This window comes from Acanthopagrus latus, chromosome 21 (assembly GCF_904848185.1).
Source record: "Acanthopagrus latus isolate v.2019 chromosome 21, fAcaLat1.1, whole genome shotgun sequence".
NCBI lineage: Eukaryota > Metazoa > Chordata > Actinopteri > Spariformes > Sparidae > Acanthopagrus > Acanthopagrus latus.
This window is the reverse complement of record NC_051059.1, coordinates 26424555-26443473: the sequence shown is the minus strand read 5'-3', so window position 1 is coordinate 26443473 and position 18919 is coordinate 26424555. Positions and strand designations below refer to the sequence as shown.

Below are 18919 nucleotides of genomic sequence, written 5' to 3'. Positions count from 1 at the left end.
ACTCAGAGGTTTGTGTTTCTGACAGAGGACCTGGCATAGATAAAATAAAGTCATTAATTTGTGTTCAAGTTTATTATTTGAGTCATTTTATCTTTTCTTTTAACTCCTAATGAAGCCGACTCTGATTTGTCATCAGACACTGATCATGTCAGTCGTGGTGGAAAAACACAGACAGGTAGATGGAGACACAGACAGGTAGATGGAGACGCAGACAGGTAGATGGAGACACAGACAGGTAGATGGAGACACAGACAGGTAGATGGAGACACAGACAGGTAGATGGAGACGCAGACAGGTAGATGGAGACACAGACAGGTAGATGGAGACACAGACAGGTAGATGGAGACACAGACAGGTAGATGGAGACACAGACAGGTAGATGGAGACACAGACAGATAGATGGAGACACAGACAGGTAGATGGAGACACAGACAGGTAGATGGAGACACAGACAGGTAGATGGATGTGTATTTAAGATACTCACTGTGAGTATCTTTACGTCCTCGGGGAGACCAGCTGGACAGCCGGCGTGTTTTACGAGGAGGAACACGACCGTCTGGACTCTTGTGATCGAGCGTTAAACAAGGCTGGATGATGACTTCTGAATGGGGCTTAATGTAGTGAGGGAGGAGGAGGTGCAGGAGATGGAGGATGGGGAGCATCCCCGGGGGAAACAGGGGTCGGGGGGCGACACGGCACGCGGCCCCTAAAAGCCCCCAAGAGGCGTCCATGTCATCTGCCTGTTTGAGCCTGAGCAGGTGTCAGAGAGGAGGAGGAGGAGGAAGGATGAAGATGAACTCTGAGCTCCTCTGTTTGTTTTTTTGGAAAGTAAAGACACGTTCTGTGTGAAGTGACGAGACGTTAACAGACCGACTGACGGTTATTTTGGGCGCGGTGATGTCACGGTGAGTTGAAGGCCTGCGGGGCAATGGGACTCCTGCAGATGGAGAGTGGAGTCGCTGCGGAAACATCAATATATTGACCGAATACATAATAGTGAGGACGGACACACACACACACACACACATACACACACGACTGCTTCTTAAAGGAACAGTCTGGTGTTTTTTAACCTCGTTGTTGCTGCCATTTACGTGCAAACTTAAAAAACGATCAGCAGGAAGACGTCAACATCTACAGACATTTTCCTTTGTGTCGGTCTGACAATAACAACAATTCATACACACACACACAAACACACACACACAGACGTGCAGGCTTGGTTGACATAAAAAGCTGTCATCCTCATCTTCCACGCTCATCAAACACAGTCGGCCATCACCACCTTCACATCCTTTACTGTGTGTGTGTGTGTGTGTGTGTGTGTGTGTGTGTGTGTGTGTGTCTGACAGTAATAACTACCTACCATGGAGGCTGATCAGAGTCTATATGTTTTTGCTCTCCTTGTTAGGAGGACTGGACTGGAGCTTGTTGTGTGTTTGTGTGTCTGTAAAACAAACTGCGCAGATACACACACACACACACACACACACACACACACACACACACACACACACACACCTCTATGATTGCTGTCAGTTATCAGTTTAAACCAGGCATCGATGACATGTTCAGATCAATCGATGGCTCTGATCTTCTTGCTAACAGCTCCTGAGCTCATCACATGACCAGAAACAAACACAACATGAACACACTCAGACTTCAGGATTTTTAAATATCACAGCAACAAAAGCTCAACTGGATCTGGAGCCGTGATCAGTTTACATTAGAGTCTGTGTGGACCGAGACGTTTGATTCAGTCTGAGGAAATACAGACAAAAGTTCTTAGTGTGGCGTCCACGAAACATCGACTCGACCTGACAACAGAAACACTGAACACATCTTTATCAGAACACTGTTGGACAGCATCAAAACTAACCTGCATAGTAAAACAAAAATACACATACTTGAGTAAATATAATAAAATAAAATTAAAAAAAAAAGAAATCAAGCATAATGTGATTGAATTATCATCTGGCCCAGTTCCCCATGGACGCTCAGGTTCGGTCCAGTTCAGTTCTGGTCTGAGGCAGCGTCACAGCAGCTCGTTGGACCGGTCAGCTGCAGCCGGTGGACACAAAAGTCACCACGTTTGAATGTAAACAGGCTGCTCACACACACACACACACACACACACACACACCGGCCCTACAAGTGGCCGCACAAATTAGCCTCAGCAGGAGACGCATCGCCATGGCAACCACGGCCCTCCCTCCCGCACACACACACAAAAAGGGGGAGTGGAGTTCTGTGTTTGAAAGCCTTTGTTTGACTCAGTGGTGGCAGCGTGTGTGTGTGTGAGAGAGAGAGTGCTGATGTGTGTGTCTGAGCCGGTCAGTGTGTGTGGAGGAGACACTCGGAGGCAGTCGGCAGCTCCGGGAACTTTTCTGTCATTTTTTTTTGTTCATCCGTTGGTCTGCGGTCTGAAGGCAGCGAGGCGAGGAGCGAGGATGCAGGGTGAGACCTGATGCTTGCATGCTTTTAAATGGGAAGCGGTGCGTTCAAGTGCGCGCTTGTTGCACGGAGGGTTTAATCGGTCCAGCGGAGGGTTTCTCAGTGCTGTGGAATGAGGTGAGATGCAGCAGTTTGGGTTCAGATCCACAAAGAGAGTTTCTCCTCAGGCAGGTTCGGTTTTTCAGTCTTTATCTGCAGCAAAAACAAAAGAACAGAAGAAGAGAGAGAATTTATCAAACATGTCTGAAGGTGTTTTTGATTTATTCTCAATCAGTTTAGACTTCTGGACCGAGACATAGCAGGTATTTATCAATGTATGGACGGCTGTAATCCTTAAAGTGCAGCAGCTGCAGACTTGGTCCAAAGGTTTAAAGCTGTTATCTGTGTTCTCCAGGTGTTAAAGTCAGATGCATATTCAGACTGTAGTCCACGTTAAATCAGCAGCTACAGGGAAATATGTGTGTTCAGATGTGAAGTAGACGTGTTACTGGGGTCGAGTGAATTGAGTTGACACTCGGCATAAATGAAAGATTTGTTTGTTAATTACAGTTTCAGAGTGAATATCTGCAGCACAGCAAAAACATCTGAACATGAACTCTGACAAGTTTTTATGCTGATAAAGTGAATCAGATCAAAATCAGAGGTTTTAGTGCAGAACCATCAGACACCATCTGTGCAAAATTAAACATCTCTCAGATACCAAACTGTATGTTTCACTTACATGAGACAGTAGGTGTTCTGAAAACAAGCATCACCTCGTCACTGTCAGAACCGCTGTGGGGTTCTGTTCTGCCGAGCACCGGACGGACAGACGGTCCCTCTGAAGTTTGCTGCTTGTCGTCTGGTTAATTGGACTTGAAGGATTTCAGAATCAGAAATGATCCAGATTGAATTTCAAGAAGGCAGAAGCCTCGAGACGGAGCCACTTCACGAGTGCATGATGAGTGTTGTAATCAGGGCTGGAAGGCTGCAGGGACGATCGAGGCTGAATCAGTAATGAGGCCGTTTAGTTAACGACATGATAATGAAGAGAGTCGTTTCTCTGATGACGCTCGTCTGAGAGCAGCTCGGTTCTCTGGTCCAGCTGCTCTTCACTGCCGTCGACCCGTCAGTTGATCCAGAACGGTTCTGACATGATTTTTATCTCATGTGACATAACGTCAGTCGCCTTTAAATATTAATGATTCATGAGTTAATGAGGAAATGTGAGAATCAGCTGCTTTTCTTTGGTTTTTATGATCACCAATGAGACAAAATGAGCAAAAGCGATTCATAGAAAGAATCTCTGACAGATCAGTGAAGAATGAAACCATCATATTTTGTTGAATCCGTCTTAAAGGAACATTCCACCCAAAAAATGTAAACTCAGTCATTATCTGCTTTAAAATGGCATCAGTAACATCGTTCTTTACATCACTTTGGGATCTTTGTTCTTCTGGAGACGACAGATTTTAGGTTTTTTTACTTTTATTGCTGTTGTTTCTCTGTTTTAAATCAAGTCTCAGCTGCTTCATCTCTGTTTCACTGTGAAGCTCCAGAACTGTTCTGTGGACGACAAAACTCCACCTGACGAGACGATGATGATGAGTTTTAACTTGTGTTCCTTTAATTCCACCTCACAGTGTCGTACCGTCAGAGCATCATGTTTTAAATCTGATCGTTCAGTCTGCTTTAGATTTAAGATGATTTGTTCAGTTGTGAACGACCTGCAGCAAACTGAGAACAGCGTTAGTGCTGAGGTTTTAATTCAGTACCAGAATTTTTCACAAAGAAGCTGAAAGTGATTTTCTAATCGACATCTGCCTGTCGGCCTCTGTATGTTCTGGTTTCCTCTCAGTAGCTCTGCTGCTGCAGGTTTCCTTTGTGTAATTGATGTTTTCAAGAAACTCAAACCCACAAGATTCCTCCTCCAAATTGGGTCAGGCTTAAATCCAGCGGGGTCGGGGATTTAGGTTGGATTTCTGTCCATCTATGTGCAGAATTGTTCCAGGGATTCCCCCAGAACTCGGTGAAGGAGCCCCCGCTGAGCAGTGAGTGATAATCCCCGCCGGCTCAGACCTGGACGCCCAGGAGCAAACAAGACCTCTGACAAAGAAACACAGAGATCTGTGGGGGATTTGATGCTCTGAGATCATCTGAGATCTGTTTAAAGCAAGAATATTGGTGTGTACGAAGAGGGAAAGTCCTCACAGCAGTAATATGTTCGGATGTTTGTCGGGAGGAAACACCACATGTTCCCGTTTCCATCGTCTGAGCTGTGAGAATCTGCTGCTGCTGTCTGTTCACATGATGTAAATCCAGTGTTCTGTGGTTTTAGACTGTTGCTCAGACAAATCAGTCAGAAGATGTAACCTTGGATTTTCTGACATTGTGATTATACGTTTAGAAAGAGAAAAATGAATCTATGTATTTGAAAAGATTAACCTCAAATTGAAGGTTTCATAAACACACAGAGGATCTTTGTGGTGGAAGAGAAAAGATGATTCTGCTCAGTGCCAAATGTTTTTTTTTTTTTTTTCGTGAAGCGCAATGACGATCTCTTCTAAGGTCGCCTGAGGAGGGGAGAGAAATCTCATTTTAGTTTCTGGATAATGACCAATTATCTCTGCTGCCACTCGAGGCCACTGGAGGGAAATTGCAACCTTTACTTGACACTAAATGTGAAGCGTCTCAGGCAGGACGTGGACGGCAGCGTGGCTCAGATGTCCCTGAGGATGTTTAAGTATTGGACTCTCTGCACCTCGTCGCTGGTAGTTGGACGGACGGTTCATCCTGTGTTCGATGTCCTCCATGTCTTCCCCCGCCGTTTCCCAACCCCCATGGGAGCGAACTACCACGCCCCCCTTTTGTCCCGTTGAATGCCCCGAGCTGCGAGTGTTATAGCCGGGAAGTTGTGCTGAGAAAGACACAGAGTTTAACCCTCAGGCTATTGTTGTGACGCCCCGCGGAGGCCTGAGACGGTCTGGATGCTGATTTACATCACTGTTGTTGTTCTGAGCTGATGGATTGTTGGAGTCGAGCTGACGTATCTCAGAACAGTCGGACCAAAGTGTTCTCACAGATATCAGCTCAGCTTCTGTTCATGCACCGGTCAATGATGAGATGCTTCTGGCTAGCAAAGTCCAAAATACAGATTTAGGTGTTTATTTTAGTACAGATTTCTGTTCCGGACGCACTCTGAGTCCAGACCCCCCATCAATAATACAGTAACACTTTTCGTGCAATGATTTTGTATTGAAGGGAAAGGTGGAAATAAAGTGTTTACTACCAAATTCAAAATGTTGAAATAGTGAACACTGTTTTAAGTCACGTTTATCTTGTGTCTGAATGATGGACGGACCCTGACTAAAACTAGTCTAGACCCGCCACTCTTTGGATGTGAATAAAAATCAGCTCATGTTTAATCAGAGTTTGTATCTTCAAATGTAAAATATTAGAAAACTGGTGATAGTCTCCTCTTCAGGACGGAGTCATGCTAGGCCGAGGTCTTGAGTCTTTTGCTTCACATCTCGCTCTCAGAAAAAGGACTGCAGGGGTGTCACTTCATTGTTTGATATATACTGTACTTTATGTTGTTTCTATGGGAAGACAAGAATCAACCAGAGGACCTGATGCTAGTACAAAACATTGCACTGTGTTGGGTGGACGGTCAGACCTGGAGAGGAGTCAGTCAGTTGGTTTCAGCCTCTTAGTGTTCGTAGTACAGGTTGTCTCTGTCTCAGCTCTCCAGAGTCTTGACCTTGTGTCTTTAAACTCTGATCTTTGTTTGCTGCACTATATGAAGTCAGAGAGCAGAACTGTGTGTAAGACCTATGAGGAGTTCTCTCTGCAGGGATACAGCAGCGGTTTCAGTTCAAGCTATTCACCCTCTTTAGTTTACTCATCATGAGAAACACTGAATGGAACGACTGAAATGCAAAGTGTCCTGGATGCAGTGAGACGGCAGACTCTCTTTGGCTGCAGACCTTCTTCTTTTGTGACAGAGGCAGCGCTTTGACACGGCGTGAAAACTCTCCCAGATTCCAGACAGAGGAGAAGAAGAAGAAGAAGAAGAAGAAGAAGAAGAGTCATGTCTTTTTTACAGAAGTGATCAGGAAACTTGTATGAGCCTCCCGAACAGAGCGGTTGTTGATGGGAGTGAGAAAGAGGAAACGTTGGAGAGAGAAGGGCAGCTTCCTGACACCGCTCGGCTTTGTGCGCTGCAGCTCGGACGTATGCAAATGTCAGTTATGCTAATGAGTCCCCTCCGCGGCCATCGGTGGTTAAAGGGCGCCATTCAATCAGTCAGTCGAGATCTGGTGGTGAATTGGCCTCCCTTCATCTCAGCAGCTCAGATGGGCCATCATCAGGCTATCAGGGGAGATGTGCGCTGAATAAAGGAGGCATTACGAGGCGGGATAAAGCCTCCTCTCATTCTACGCCCACCGAGGTGACGGGGTGAGAGGGAACATGGCCTCCGCTGAATGCACTGCTGTAAGTAATAATGGTATCTCAATGCCAAGTGTGTTTTTTGGAGGATTTTGATTGGCCGCTGGCTGCTGCTGTCGTACGTACTCGTCTCCCTGAAGCTGTGAATGAGTGTTAGTGTGTGATGCGTGTGTGTGGACGTTTTAACGGGACGCCGTGTCCAGACGTCATGTGACCGAGTGTGACGGATTCAGGACTCCATGGAATTTAAAGAGATTCTTTCTTGTTCTTTTTTTTTTTTTTTTTTAACACAGCTGTTTGGCATCTTTTAGCTCACAGTTTTGGTTGAGGAACATATTTTCCCTCTCTGGTTCAGTCTCAGGGTTTTTCAGTAGCAGCAGGCAAGTGAGCATGTTGGAGATTAAACAAAGTGAAAAAACAGAAAATGTTTTCATCAGATCACCAGAATAACTGTTGACAAACTAGGATAAGTTAAAACTTTGTCTCTTTATGTTGAACCTTGACTTTTCTTTAGGTTTCTCTTTTCAACAAGTATTTTGTCACAAACAGGGAAACATCATTTGGCTTAAAAGATAGTTTTGGTTGTCATAAACACAGCTGGAGATGTTCTGAGGACTCATTAATACACCAGGTTTGTCACTTGACTCACGGCTGCAGACGTGATTGCAGACGGCAGTAACTCTCTCTGACTCTGTTCCCTCACAGTGAAGAGCCCTCTGTGATAACAGCGTTCTCAAACAGGAAGTCAGAGTTGAGAATCGATTGCCACTGCTGTGAAAAAAATTACAGCTACATCAAACCCCTGCTGGATGACAATCAATGCTGTTATCATAGTGCTGTAAAGGCAGCTGACTGTATTGAGTGGACATTAATGAAAGTGTCCTGTGGTTACAGAGTGAAAATCAACAGCTGATCTGAATCTGTTCAGATTCACGTAACGTCCAAACATCGATATGAGCTCTCTGTCACGTGAAACACCAGCAGAAACACAGTCAAGCACACGATGTGTCGCCACTGGTAACAGCTACAGACAGATTGTCATTTAATAATCTTCAGAATATACTATATATAAGAACTCCTCCGGTGTTAACGAGGAGCTTTGAGAGTGAAATGTTCATCATTCGTCGACACGTTTCTCAGAATGTAAATGTTCTTCCTCCTTGACATTATTTAGATTTCATCTGAAGGCTTGAACGTGGTTGTTTTGTGATTGTGATCTAAACATCTGCGTCTCTGCCTCCAGATGCCTGACCAGTTCGACCAGACGTTGGTTCTGAACCAGCTCAGATATTCCGGCATGTTGGAGACGGTCAAGATCCGACGCACCGGCTTCCCCGTGAGGAGACCTTTCCAGGACTTCTGCTGCAGGTGTGTCTCGTCTCACTCATATTAAACCTTTACAGAAACACAGGTATCATATCTTATTCTGGCGGGATGGGGACGGTTCTCTCCACATGGATCCCATAGAACTAATTTCAGGTTTCATCAACTCTTGAAATGTAAAGTTCAGGACTAGAATGTTGTTGAACTCAAACTGGACCAGGGAACCGGTCTCTGTAAACCAAACCAGTCTAAGAACCTTTAATAAGAACCAGCTGGTTGTGTGTTCAGGTACAAGGTGTTGATGCGAGGCGTGATGCTGCCCGATGATCCCAGAGGCAGCTGCATCCAGCTGCTGCACCTGTACGACAGCAGTGGAGCCGAGTGGCAGCTGGGAAAGACCAAGGTGAGAACACGACACCTGTTCTGGACCCAGACTCACCTGAGGCTGCTGAGCCGCCTTCATGTCCTGGTTCTGATGATTCTGTTGCATTTGGCCACATGAACACATAAACACATGAACACATGCCTACTTCTACATCTTTGGCTTACTGTGATGTCATTTCCTGGAGCGTCTCCCGTCTCTTACTGTCATGCCGCTTTACATGCAGCGTAACGTAATGACGTCATCATGTGCGTACGACATATTGAGGTGGAGGGTTTGTTTTAAAATGCTCCTTTGGCTCATTAAATGTGTCGGCAGTGGAAACTGTTTCTCACACAGACTTGAATTCCCCTTCTGCTCACTTCTCTCCACCGTAATTGACTTCTTCCTGTCCGACCCGGCTCCTGAACGTCCCGCTGTTCGTTCCGCCTCCGGCTCACACCGGCTGATCCCTGTTCTCCTCGCTGACATGAATATGACCACATGCAGACTTGCTTTGCAGATACAGTTTGGCTGAACTCGACTCCCCTCAAGGCTTAATTTGGCTTCACGCGTCTTACAAATCCAGCTCGGTGAAACCGTTCCAGAGCTCAGGTGTGTGTGTGTGTGTGTGTGTGTGTGTGTGTGTGTGTGTGTGTGTGTGTGTGTGTGTGTGTGTGTGTGTGAGATCATGAATAATTGAAGTCCAGAGCACCTGAAGCGTGGCATCCAACAGTTATTGGATCTGGTCTTCATCCCCTCGGTCTATTGCTCTCTGCTTCCACTACACCGGATCAGAAGGAATATACCTACTGCCAGTGTGTGTGTGTGTGTGTGTGTGTGTGTGTGTGTGTGTGTGTGTGTGTGTGTGTGTGTGTTTGTGTGATTGCTGTGGGGAAAATGACAGATGGGGATACAGATCTCTAATCACAGCTTGACCGTGTGATGCTGCACGAGGTGACAGCAGTGGAGGATGCCTGTATGTGTGGATGGCAGTATGATTGGTCATTACACTGTGTGTGTGTGTGTGTGTGTGTGTGTGTGTGTCCAACACGACCACAACAAACTGAACTAAAACTCAGGTCATAAAATAAATAAAATATGAGATCACGTCAAATTCACGGGAGCGTTCGTGTTTAAGAAATAGAAAAATCAAGCACATGAAAAATGACCAAATGTCATAAAATACTTGTGCTCACATATTTACAAAAAAATATGCAACAGAACCTTTTTTTTCTTTTCAAAATAAACTACCGTGTGACTAAAGGATAAAGTCGTGAATTAAAACATATCAGCTGTTGACTTTCACTGATAACACTTCGACTCCACAACCAGCAGGTATATGCAGGTTTCTTAAAGGTGTGTAAACCCGTTTGACTCGTCCATCGTGCCTGAAAAGGGGAGAAATTCGTTTTTTCAACAATTATCTGTTCTAGATTAGAAGCAGCTGTTTCAGGAAGAGTGGTGTTAAAAAAAAATGCTCTTCATCAGAAGAACAGTCTGTCTATCTGCTGTCCGGCTGTAGTCTTTGAGATGCGTTCAAGTGCAGCTTTTTGGCCAGGACTGATTGTTCTTTAGCGTTGGCCCGGTGCGTCTGGACCCTTGGTGCCTGTATCTGCAGGGTGATGAAGACTGTTCACGTCTCCTTCTCTTGTTGAGGTCTCAGTGTGCTCAGTGCTCCTGGATGTTACAGAGGACTCTGTGTTTGTCTCTCTGCTGTATAAAGCTCCGCCGCAGGGCAGCAATGAACTGCAACCATTTACCAGATTTACAGTGAGTCAGCAGCCTGGACAAACACACACACACACACACACACACACACACCGGTTTGTGTTTTAACTCTCTGAAATGTGTTGTGTCAGCCCACCTGAACGCCTCAGCAGAGCCTCCCTCTCTCTGAACCACAAAGACGCTCCTGCTGCTGCGACCGCCTGTAAACCGCTAAATCAATTCTATCTCCCTCGGAGGGATTCGTCCACTTTGTCCCGCTGCCTCTCGCCGGGAGATTTACATCCAGCCGGCCTCCGGCTCCTTTCAGTCGGCACATGTCCGGACTGTTGTCTCAGGGTTGTTTTTTTTGTTTTGTTTTGTGTTTTTTTACAGCCTTAAACTTAATTTCCTGGAAGTGATGTGGCTCTGCTCGCCCCTCGCTGGGTTGTGTTCTCTCCACGGGCCTGACCTGTCACGGCGAGCGGCGTTCCCCGAAGGCCCCGACAGCAAGAATCAAAAGTGTGCAGAGGCTTAGAGCGGCTTTTGTTGCACTAATTAGCATAGTAATGATTTAAAAAGGATTAGTTCACGTCATTCGGATGCAAATGTGGATGCAACTCGCACATGAGCGGAACTTTGTCAGCATGTGGAATCATGTTGGAAGTTGTTTAATAAAGTGTGTGTGTGTGTTTGTGTGTGTGTGTGGTTGGTTGTTCATCAGCAGATGTGTTTGTGTAACTGTTTCAAAATCAGTCTGATATCAGAGTTTTGAATACTGATGCAGAGGCCTCTACATCCCGAGGAGCCGGTGGTGTGTGTGTGTTTCAGTCTTAGTGTGTGTGTGTGTGTGTGTGTGTGTGTGTGTGTGTGTGTGTGTGTGTGTGTGTGTGTTTCAGTCTTAGTGTGTGTGTGTGTGTGTGTGTGTGTGTGTGCGCGCACGTGCGGGGGCATGTACGGCATGTTTCCCTGTTAATTAACCTGCTTGTCGGTGACGTCCAAATCACCCCAACGAGTTTACATTTCCTCCCGAAAATCTCATTAGTGCCTCACCGCTGAGAATTGCAACTCGGTCGCTCTGCCAACAACACACACAAGAAACACAACAACACACACACAACACACATCAGTACATCACTCAACAGGAGCGAGGCAATCTGTTCTCCTGTACGTACGTCACACCGTGACATTTCCTCACAATCTCTGTCGCCTGAGACCACGTCCCGTATCTCATTTTCCTCCCTCCCTAATCGGATTAACCCCCGGCGTCCCTCGGTGGGCCCAGTTCCTCTATCAATGGAGGACAGCTTGGCTCCTGTAGCGGGCAGCTGCACTAAGTGCCTGTAAGATCTGCTCTTTTCACAGAGCGATGTAGCCGAAATCACTGGCTGCGGTAATCTGCAGTCTTTAGCAGCGGCAACAAAAGGAGAGGAGGATCTGGATTTGATTTATGTCGGCTGCTTTGTTCACTTCGATTGTTCTTCTGGACGGGAGTGTCTGTTGAAAGGGCCGACCGTCTCTCTTTAATTCTGTTCGCTTGTAAATTCATAATGTGTTCAGTGCAGAGTAGATAGTGGATGTTTAGTCTGAGTATTTATTCACCATGTTTTAATCCTCTTTCTCTTGATTTGATTAACACATGTTTAAAAATAAAACTATGAAAAATTAAGTCATCCATATTTAAAACACAATTAAAACGCACAGTAAAGCTGAAAAAATGTCTGTTTTAGGAATTGCTCGTTAGCACCATTAGCTTGTCACCGTTCAGTCCACTGAGAACTGATTGCTGAGCTCAGACTGTTTCGCTCTGGTAACGTCTGTTTTTCTTGAGGTTTATGTTGTTTTCCTGCTGAGCACAGCGACCTCTTGCTGCTCCATCTCGTGGTCCAGAGCTGCTCTTCTCTGCATGAGTGTCTCTGAGCAAGGCAGAGCGCAGAGGCGTGGTGACGGACGCCTGAAGAGGTCGGTGTGTTTACCGGGGAAACTCCAGCTCAGTCAGCCTCACAGCCGGCTGTTTGGTGCTTTTCTTGCAGTTTGCCTTTAAAACAGACAGCCACTGAATATACAGTCAGGAAACAGCATGCTAGCTCCCTCCCTCTGGTCGTCCATTTGACTACCAGAGTCACAAAAATCTCATTCAAAAAGTGTTTCGACATGAGTTGAACTTCATTTTTTTCACCCTCTGTTGTTGAAACGTGTATTTAGCCCAGAGCTCCGGGACACGAATCTGTCAAGCCGTTCGTTAGAAATTGTGAGAAGTGAAAATCTGTGACAGCGACAACTATTAAAACTAAATGTAAGGATTTATTCATATCCTTCTATACTCCCCACTCTCCTCCCCTCTCAGGTGTTTCTTCGGGAGTCTCTGGAGCATCGGCTGGAGAAGCAGAGGGAGATGGAGGTGCTGAAAGCCGCCATGATCATCCAGGCTCACGTCATGGGCTACATGGCCAGGTACGACTGCTCAGAACTCGACAATAACATCAAACGCCTTCTTAAAAACTAAAGACCCGTTTGTTTACCGATTGATGTTGTCGGACACACAGGAAGCAGTACAGGAAGCTGCTGCAGTGCATTGTGGTCATTCAGAAGAACTACCGGGCTTTCTACTGGAGGAGGAAGTTCCTGCTCCTCCGCTGGGCAGCGCTCACCTTCCAGAAACGTGTGCGAGGCCAGCTGGCCCGCCGGGCCTACAGCCAGCTGCAGGAGGAGAGGAGGAGGAGGAGGGAGGAGGACGAGTGCCGCCGCAGGGTGGAGGAGGAGATGGAGAGGTGCATCTTCTGAACAGTGAATCAAAGAAAATCTGAGCAAGACTTTTTAAAGTTCAGTGCATAAAAAACTGCATCAATCAGACAGAAACGATGCAGGAAGTCAACAGTAAACAGTAAAAACATGGTCGAACAAAACGTACTGTTTGTCTTGTTTGGACGGATGATGATGTAGACTTTCTGTCTGACCTGAATTCTTGATGGGGTTTTATGGGAATTTGCTGCCACAGTGAGACAGGAAATGTAATTACTCGTCTTTTAGCGAATCTTATCTCATTCTGTCTGTTTGTGTCTGCAGGGAGAGACTGAGGCTGGAGGCTGAGCGACTCGCCAGAGAGGTACGACGAAACACAGTATCCAGGAATTAACTTGTGTAGACGAGTTAGTTACTCTACGTGTTACTTACAAACAGTCTCGACAGGCGGATTTGGATTGATCACTGTATTTTCATTTCAATCCGTCAGACACATATTAACATATTATGTTTTAGATTTATTATTATGTTCTTCAACCAACACACACAGCAACTCCATTAGTATAGTATAGTGTATTTAAACACAAGTAAATATGTGTAGAAGTTGATTTATGTCTGTGTTCCACCCTCAGGCTGAGGAGGCCAGACGACTGGAGGAGCTCCATCGCCTTGAGGAGTTGGCCTCTCAATCTCTGCCTCAGCCTGCAGTCGCTGCTGCAACATCAGCGAGCGTCTCGGAGGAGCTGGAGTCATCGGAGGCCCTCGAGGAGGAAGTCCGTCCTCATGAAGCCACTCAGGTGGAGGAGATCCTGCGTCTGGAGCGGGAGATCCAGGCGCTGCAGAGGCAGAAGGAGCGTCAGGAGCTCTCTCTGACCGAGGCCTCCCTCAACCGCCTGCAGCTCCTGCGTGACCAGGAGCTCCGGCGTCTGGAGGACGAAGCCTGCAAGGCGGCGCAGCAGTTCCTCGACTCGCTGAACTTTGACGAGATCGACGAGTGCGTGAGGAACATCGAGAGTTCGCTGGGAGTCAGCGAAGAGGAGGAGAAGGAGAAAGAGTCTGGACGGAGGAAAGACGAGGAAGAGGTCGATGAAGGGTTTGGGGCTGACGACGAGGCGTTCAAAGACTCACCGAACCCGAGTGAGCACGGCCACTCAGACGGCCAGCGGACGAGCGGGATCCGAACAAGCGACGACTCGTCTGAAGAAGATCCCTATGCCAACGATGGCGTGATCCCACCGCTGCCTCCAAACACCCTGCTCCACCCGCCGCTGCCTTTACCACCGGTGCCCCCCGCCTGCCACAGCGCCTCCTCCAGCGGGGACTCGGCCTACTGCCACCCCAAGGCTTCATCTGAGGCTCCTTCAGATGACATGGTGGAGCTCATTCCGCCGGACGAGGATTCGGACTACGACCAGGACGACTACGACGAAGGCGCCATCGTGTCCAGTGGCAGCGTGGCCTTCTCCAACCCTCGCAGCGGCCAGTGGTCTCCCGACTACCGCGGATCTGTGGGAACCTACAACAGCTCGGGGGCTTATCGCTTCAGCTCGGAGGGCGCTCAGTCATCGGTGAGTTGGTAGAGGCAAAAACTGCTGCTGCTGACTGAACACAGGAGAAAGTTCAAGAGTAGTTTAACCAACATCACAGTCACACAGTCATCGTTCACTCGAATCAGTGTAGAAAATCTGACAGCATGTTGTTTCACCACCTCCACTGGATGATCCACTTCTTCTCTCTCTGTGGATGACTAACAGAAGCTTATCAAAGACAGATAAATGTTTCAGTTTTGTACACATAAATTGTGTAACTTTTTGCATTTCTCATATTTTTGTTTTCTGAAAAAGTTTTAGGCTCAGTTTCACACAATTTTTTTTTACTGAGTTTCACGCATAAAACAAATCTCAGAGACATGTTTTATGTGTAAAACCGAGCAGAAAGATTTTTTTCAGGAGAAAAAAAAAAGAAAAATTGTGTGAAACGGAGCCTAAAACTGTTCTGTTGGGGAGAATTTGTATTTTCACGTGTAGCAATGAAAATCATTCAGTGACGTTAATGTGTCTCATTTCTGTTGCTGTTCCAGTTCGAGGACAGCGAAGACGACTTCGACAGGTTCGACACCGACGACGAGCTGTCGTATCGGCGGGACTCGGTCTACAGCTGCGTCACGCTGCCGTACTTCCACAGCTTCCTCTACATCAAAGGTAAAGGTGTCCATTTAGAACAGCAAGGCATCAAAAGAAGATAAACTGTTTTAATCTAAGCCTTGTACTTCCTCCTTTTCACCTGTCACCTTGAGTTAAACTCTCGTACTTTCCTCTCCAGGCGGCCTGATGAACACGTGGAAGCGGCGCTGGTGCGTTCTGAAGGACGAGACCTTCCTGTGGTTCCGGGCCAAGCAGGAGGCTCTGAAGCAGGGCTGGCTGCACAAGAAGGGAGGCGGCTCGTCCACGCTGTCCCGCCGCAACTGGAAGCGCCGCTGGTTCGTGCTGCGGCAGAGCAAGCTCATGTACTTTGAGAACGACGGCGAGGACAAGATGAAGGGCGTGCTGGACATGCACAGTGCCAAGTAAGAACCAGGGTTGTTTAGTAATTTAATACAGAACATGTCGGCTGAGGTGTGAATGAAGGAAATGAATGATCACAACATGATCTCCAAAACTAGGATGTAGTTCCTCTAATGATCACTAGATGCCGAATGCTATACTTAATACTAAAGTCACATGGGAAATGGAAAGTTAAAGTTTTCTGAACTGGTGTTTTTTTTGGATTGACCTTTTTTTGTTTCTTGTCATCTGCAGAGAAATCATCGATAACACCGGGAAGGAGAATGGCATCGACATCGTGATGCCGGAGAGGACCTACCACCTGATCGCAGAGTCTGCTGAGGACGCCAGGTGGGTGTTTCACACACGTGCAAAACTAAAACAAATTAAAAAAACTTCAGACTTCTTCAGTTCCTGATTTTGATTCAATTAGAGATCCAAACTACAAAAGATGTATGTGAGCTAGTCGCACTGTGTGAGTTAATGGATGTGTAACATGTCGCTGTGACGATGAGTTTAGCAACTTCTAACTTGTTGTTGGACGTCAGAAAATCTGCTCCAACATCATTTCATCCAGTTGAACATCTGAGGAACAGACTGAGAAAGTTTCCTCTTGCTGTTTTGATTTCAATGTGCTGAATGTGTGTGAGAGAAAACTGTTGACACATCGATGAAGACAAAGCTCAAGTGTAAATTAAAACGGCTTTAACTCAAATCCAGACGCATCTTTCGTCAGAGAATCCAAACGAGAAACAATTTTTTATTTTTTTTGTTAATCGAGACACAAAATGAAATAGCAGTTGACAGAAATGATTAGAATTGAACTTTATAAGTCGAGCTCTCAGTCGTGATGATGCTGACGATGTCGTCTCCGTGGTTACAGCCAGTGGTTCAGCGTCCTGAGTCAGGTCCACGGCTCGACAGAACAGGAGATCAGAGAGATGCACGACGAGCAGGCCAACCCGCAGAACGCCGTGGTGAGTAGCTGTAAACTCGCTCAGCCATCAAACTGAAAACGACTTTTAATGTGTTTCATTTCCATGAAGGACCGCATGCTAAAGAACATTTTCATCTTTAAAAAGAAGTTTATAACTTGTAGTTTACGCACAGCTGAGGGTCACAGAGGCTCAGATGGAGGATGATGATGATGATGATGATGACGATGATGATGATGACGATGATGATTGTTTAGAAACTCTTCATCCCTCCTATTGGCTCTGTTGAGTTCTTCTTCTTGATTATTAAAAGGTGCATACCGCCCCCTGCTGTCCCGGCATGTGTCAGTGCATCGTCAACTATTATCGGCTAGAATGTCAGCAGGACCTATGAGTAGTCGTACAACATGGGATGGACCCAGTTTATATCGAGCATCTTCTGGTTTCATCCCTGTGTGTGTGTGTTTGAAATTCATTATCCGCACTCCGAACACCGTCACTGAAACTTTCTCTCTCTCCAGGGAACGCTGGATGTCGGCATGATCGATTCAGTTTGTGCTTCCGATAATCCAGAGAGGTAAGAACCTGCGTCAGAGATCACGTCACGTCTCTGGCTTGTCACAGTCTTTATTCCAGCCTGTCACCCCACCAGCATCAGCATGATTAATGTTCATACATTCATAGTTGCAACACTTCATTTACATGTTTTGGTTGTGCCAAAAAATGATCTGCAAAGTCACAATGTTAAGCTCAAACTGGACATCCTTTCTGAAATCAAAATGTGACTGCATAGATTTCTGTATTATTTTCATCTCGGCCACCAGGGGGTGCTGCTTTGACACATTTATAACTCAAGCAGTGACACAAAGAGTAAATAGTAAATCCTGTTTTAATGTCTCATGTTGTGGCTTACATCTGATTAAAATATGCTCATAGTTTTATCCTTCTAATATAAAGCATTTGATTCATTAACTGTGTTTGTGATCCGTCGCAGGCCGAACTCCTTCGTCATGATCACGGCGAACCGCGTGCTGCACTGCAACGCCGACACGCCCGAGGAGATGCACCACTGGATCACCCTGCTGCAGCGCTCCAAAGGAGACACCCGGGTCGACGGACAGGAGTTCATCATCCGAGGTGACGTCCCTTTACCCTTCATAGTTTTCATTTTGAGGGCTGGAGTCCATCCCAGAATGCACTGAGGCAGAAGAGGAGATCAGATTTACAACATCAGATATGAACAATAATAGAAGAACACAAGGAAGTTTTTAACACTGCAGGATAAGAACAGAACAGAAAAGTTCTGGTTTGAACATTTGGAGTTTAACATATGAGGCAGCTTACGCCAAACTCCATTGACATTTTAAGCATTTTTCTGAATTTCAAATGGCATCAAAATCCTGAAAAAGTGACAGAAAATCTCTAAATTAATTTTAATATTTCAAGGATTTTGCACATTGTGTTTAAACTATAATTAATGGGAGTTCTGATTGCCGCTGCCGTCTCAGTCTGACTGTTCATGATTTGTTATGACACCGAGAAGATCTCAAAAACATTGAATCCTTTATTTCCTCCAGGCTGGTTACAGAAAGAGATGAAGAACAGTACCAGAGCCTCGCTGAAGCTGAAGAAACGCTGGTTCCTGCTCACCCACAATTCTCTGGACTACTACAAGAGCTCAGAGCGTAACGCCCTGAAGCTGGGAACGCTGGTTCTGAACAGCCTGTGCTCAGTGGTCCAGCCGGACGAAAAGGTCTTCAAAGAGACCGGTGAGGAAAACAAACAGCACCGACTACATTTTCATCCTGCTGTTCTGCCCTTCAGTCTTTTCCTTTTCCGTGTGGTTTAACATTTCTTTCTGTTCGTCCTCGTGTCGTCCCGACAGGCTACTGGAGCGTGATCGTGTACGGCCGTAAACACTCGTACCGTCTCTACTGTAAGCTGCTGAACGAGGCCACGCGTTGGGCCAACGCCATCCAGAACGTCATCGACACCAAAGCTCCCATCGACACGCCGACCCAGCAGCTCATCCAGGATATCAAGGTAAAAACAAGAGATGCACCAGATGCTAAAAGAGGGTGTTGGATAAAATGTTAAACAAAACATATATTGTTTAAATCGTCACCATCGTCCTGACGTCCGACTCCTTCGCTCTCTGCAGGAGAACTGTCTGAACTCGGAGGTGGTGGAGCAGATCTACAAGAGGAACCCCATCCTCCGCTACAGCCACCACCCGCTGCACTCACCGCTGCTGCCGCTGCCCTACGGAGACATCCACCTCACCGGTGAGTCACTCAGATCAGAAACAGTCGAGTCATCAACGTCAGAGTGTAATACGAGCAGTGGCTCCGTCATCTGAGCCAAAGATTCTGAAACTTTGAACTTGAACTTTGTAGGTTTCAGACTCAAGATGTCATGTAGCTCAA

At 46.3% G+C, this 18919-nt stretch overlaps 1 protein-coding gene across 2 annotated transcripts in view; it reads left to right on the top strand.

Moving 5' to 3' along the window:
- Positions 1 to 18919, top strand: part of myo10 (myosin X) — a 95870-nt gene that overhangs the window by 70270 nt on the left and 6681 nt on the right. For both annotated transcript variants that reach the window (XM_037082940.1, XM_037082941.1), the window contains exons 20-34: positions 8126 to 8250; positions 8494 to 8608; positions 12621 to 12727; positions 12820 to 13044; positions 13340 to 13379; positions 13648 to 14583; positions 15096 to 15216; positions 15338 to 15581; positions 15814 to 15909; positions 16442 to 16535; positions 17015 to 17070; positions 17488 to 17630; positions 18071 to 18262; positions 18379 to 18536; positions 18655 to 18778. In XM_037082940.1, the coding sequence (XP_036938835.1) occupies positions 8126 to 8250; positions 8494 to 8608; positions 12621 to 12727; positions 12820 to 13044; positions 13340 to 13379; positions 13648 to 14583; positions 15096 to 15216; positions 15338 to 15581; positions 15814 to 15909; positions 16442 to 16535; positions 17015 to 17070; positions 17488 to 17630; positions 18071 to 18262; positions 18379 to 18536; positions 18655 to 18778 (2776 nt within the window). The remainder of the gene's footprint in view (positions 1 to 8125; positions 8251 to 8493; positions 8609 to 12620; positions 12728 to 12819; positions 13045 to 13339; positions 13380 to 13647; positions 14584 to 15095; positions 15217 to 15337; positions 15582 to 15813; positions 15910 to 16441; positions 16536 to 17014; positions 17071 to 17487; positions 17631 to 18070; positions 18263 to 18378; positions 18537 to 18654; positions 18779 to 18919) is intronic.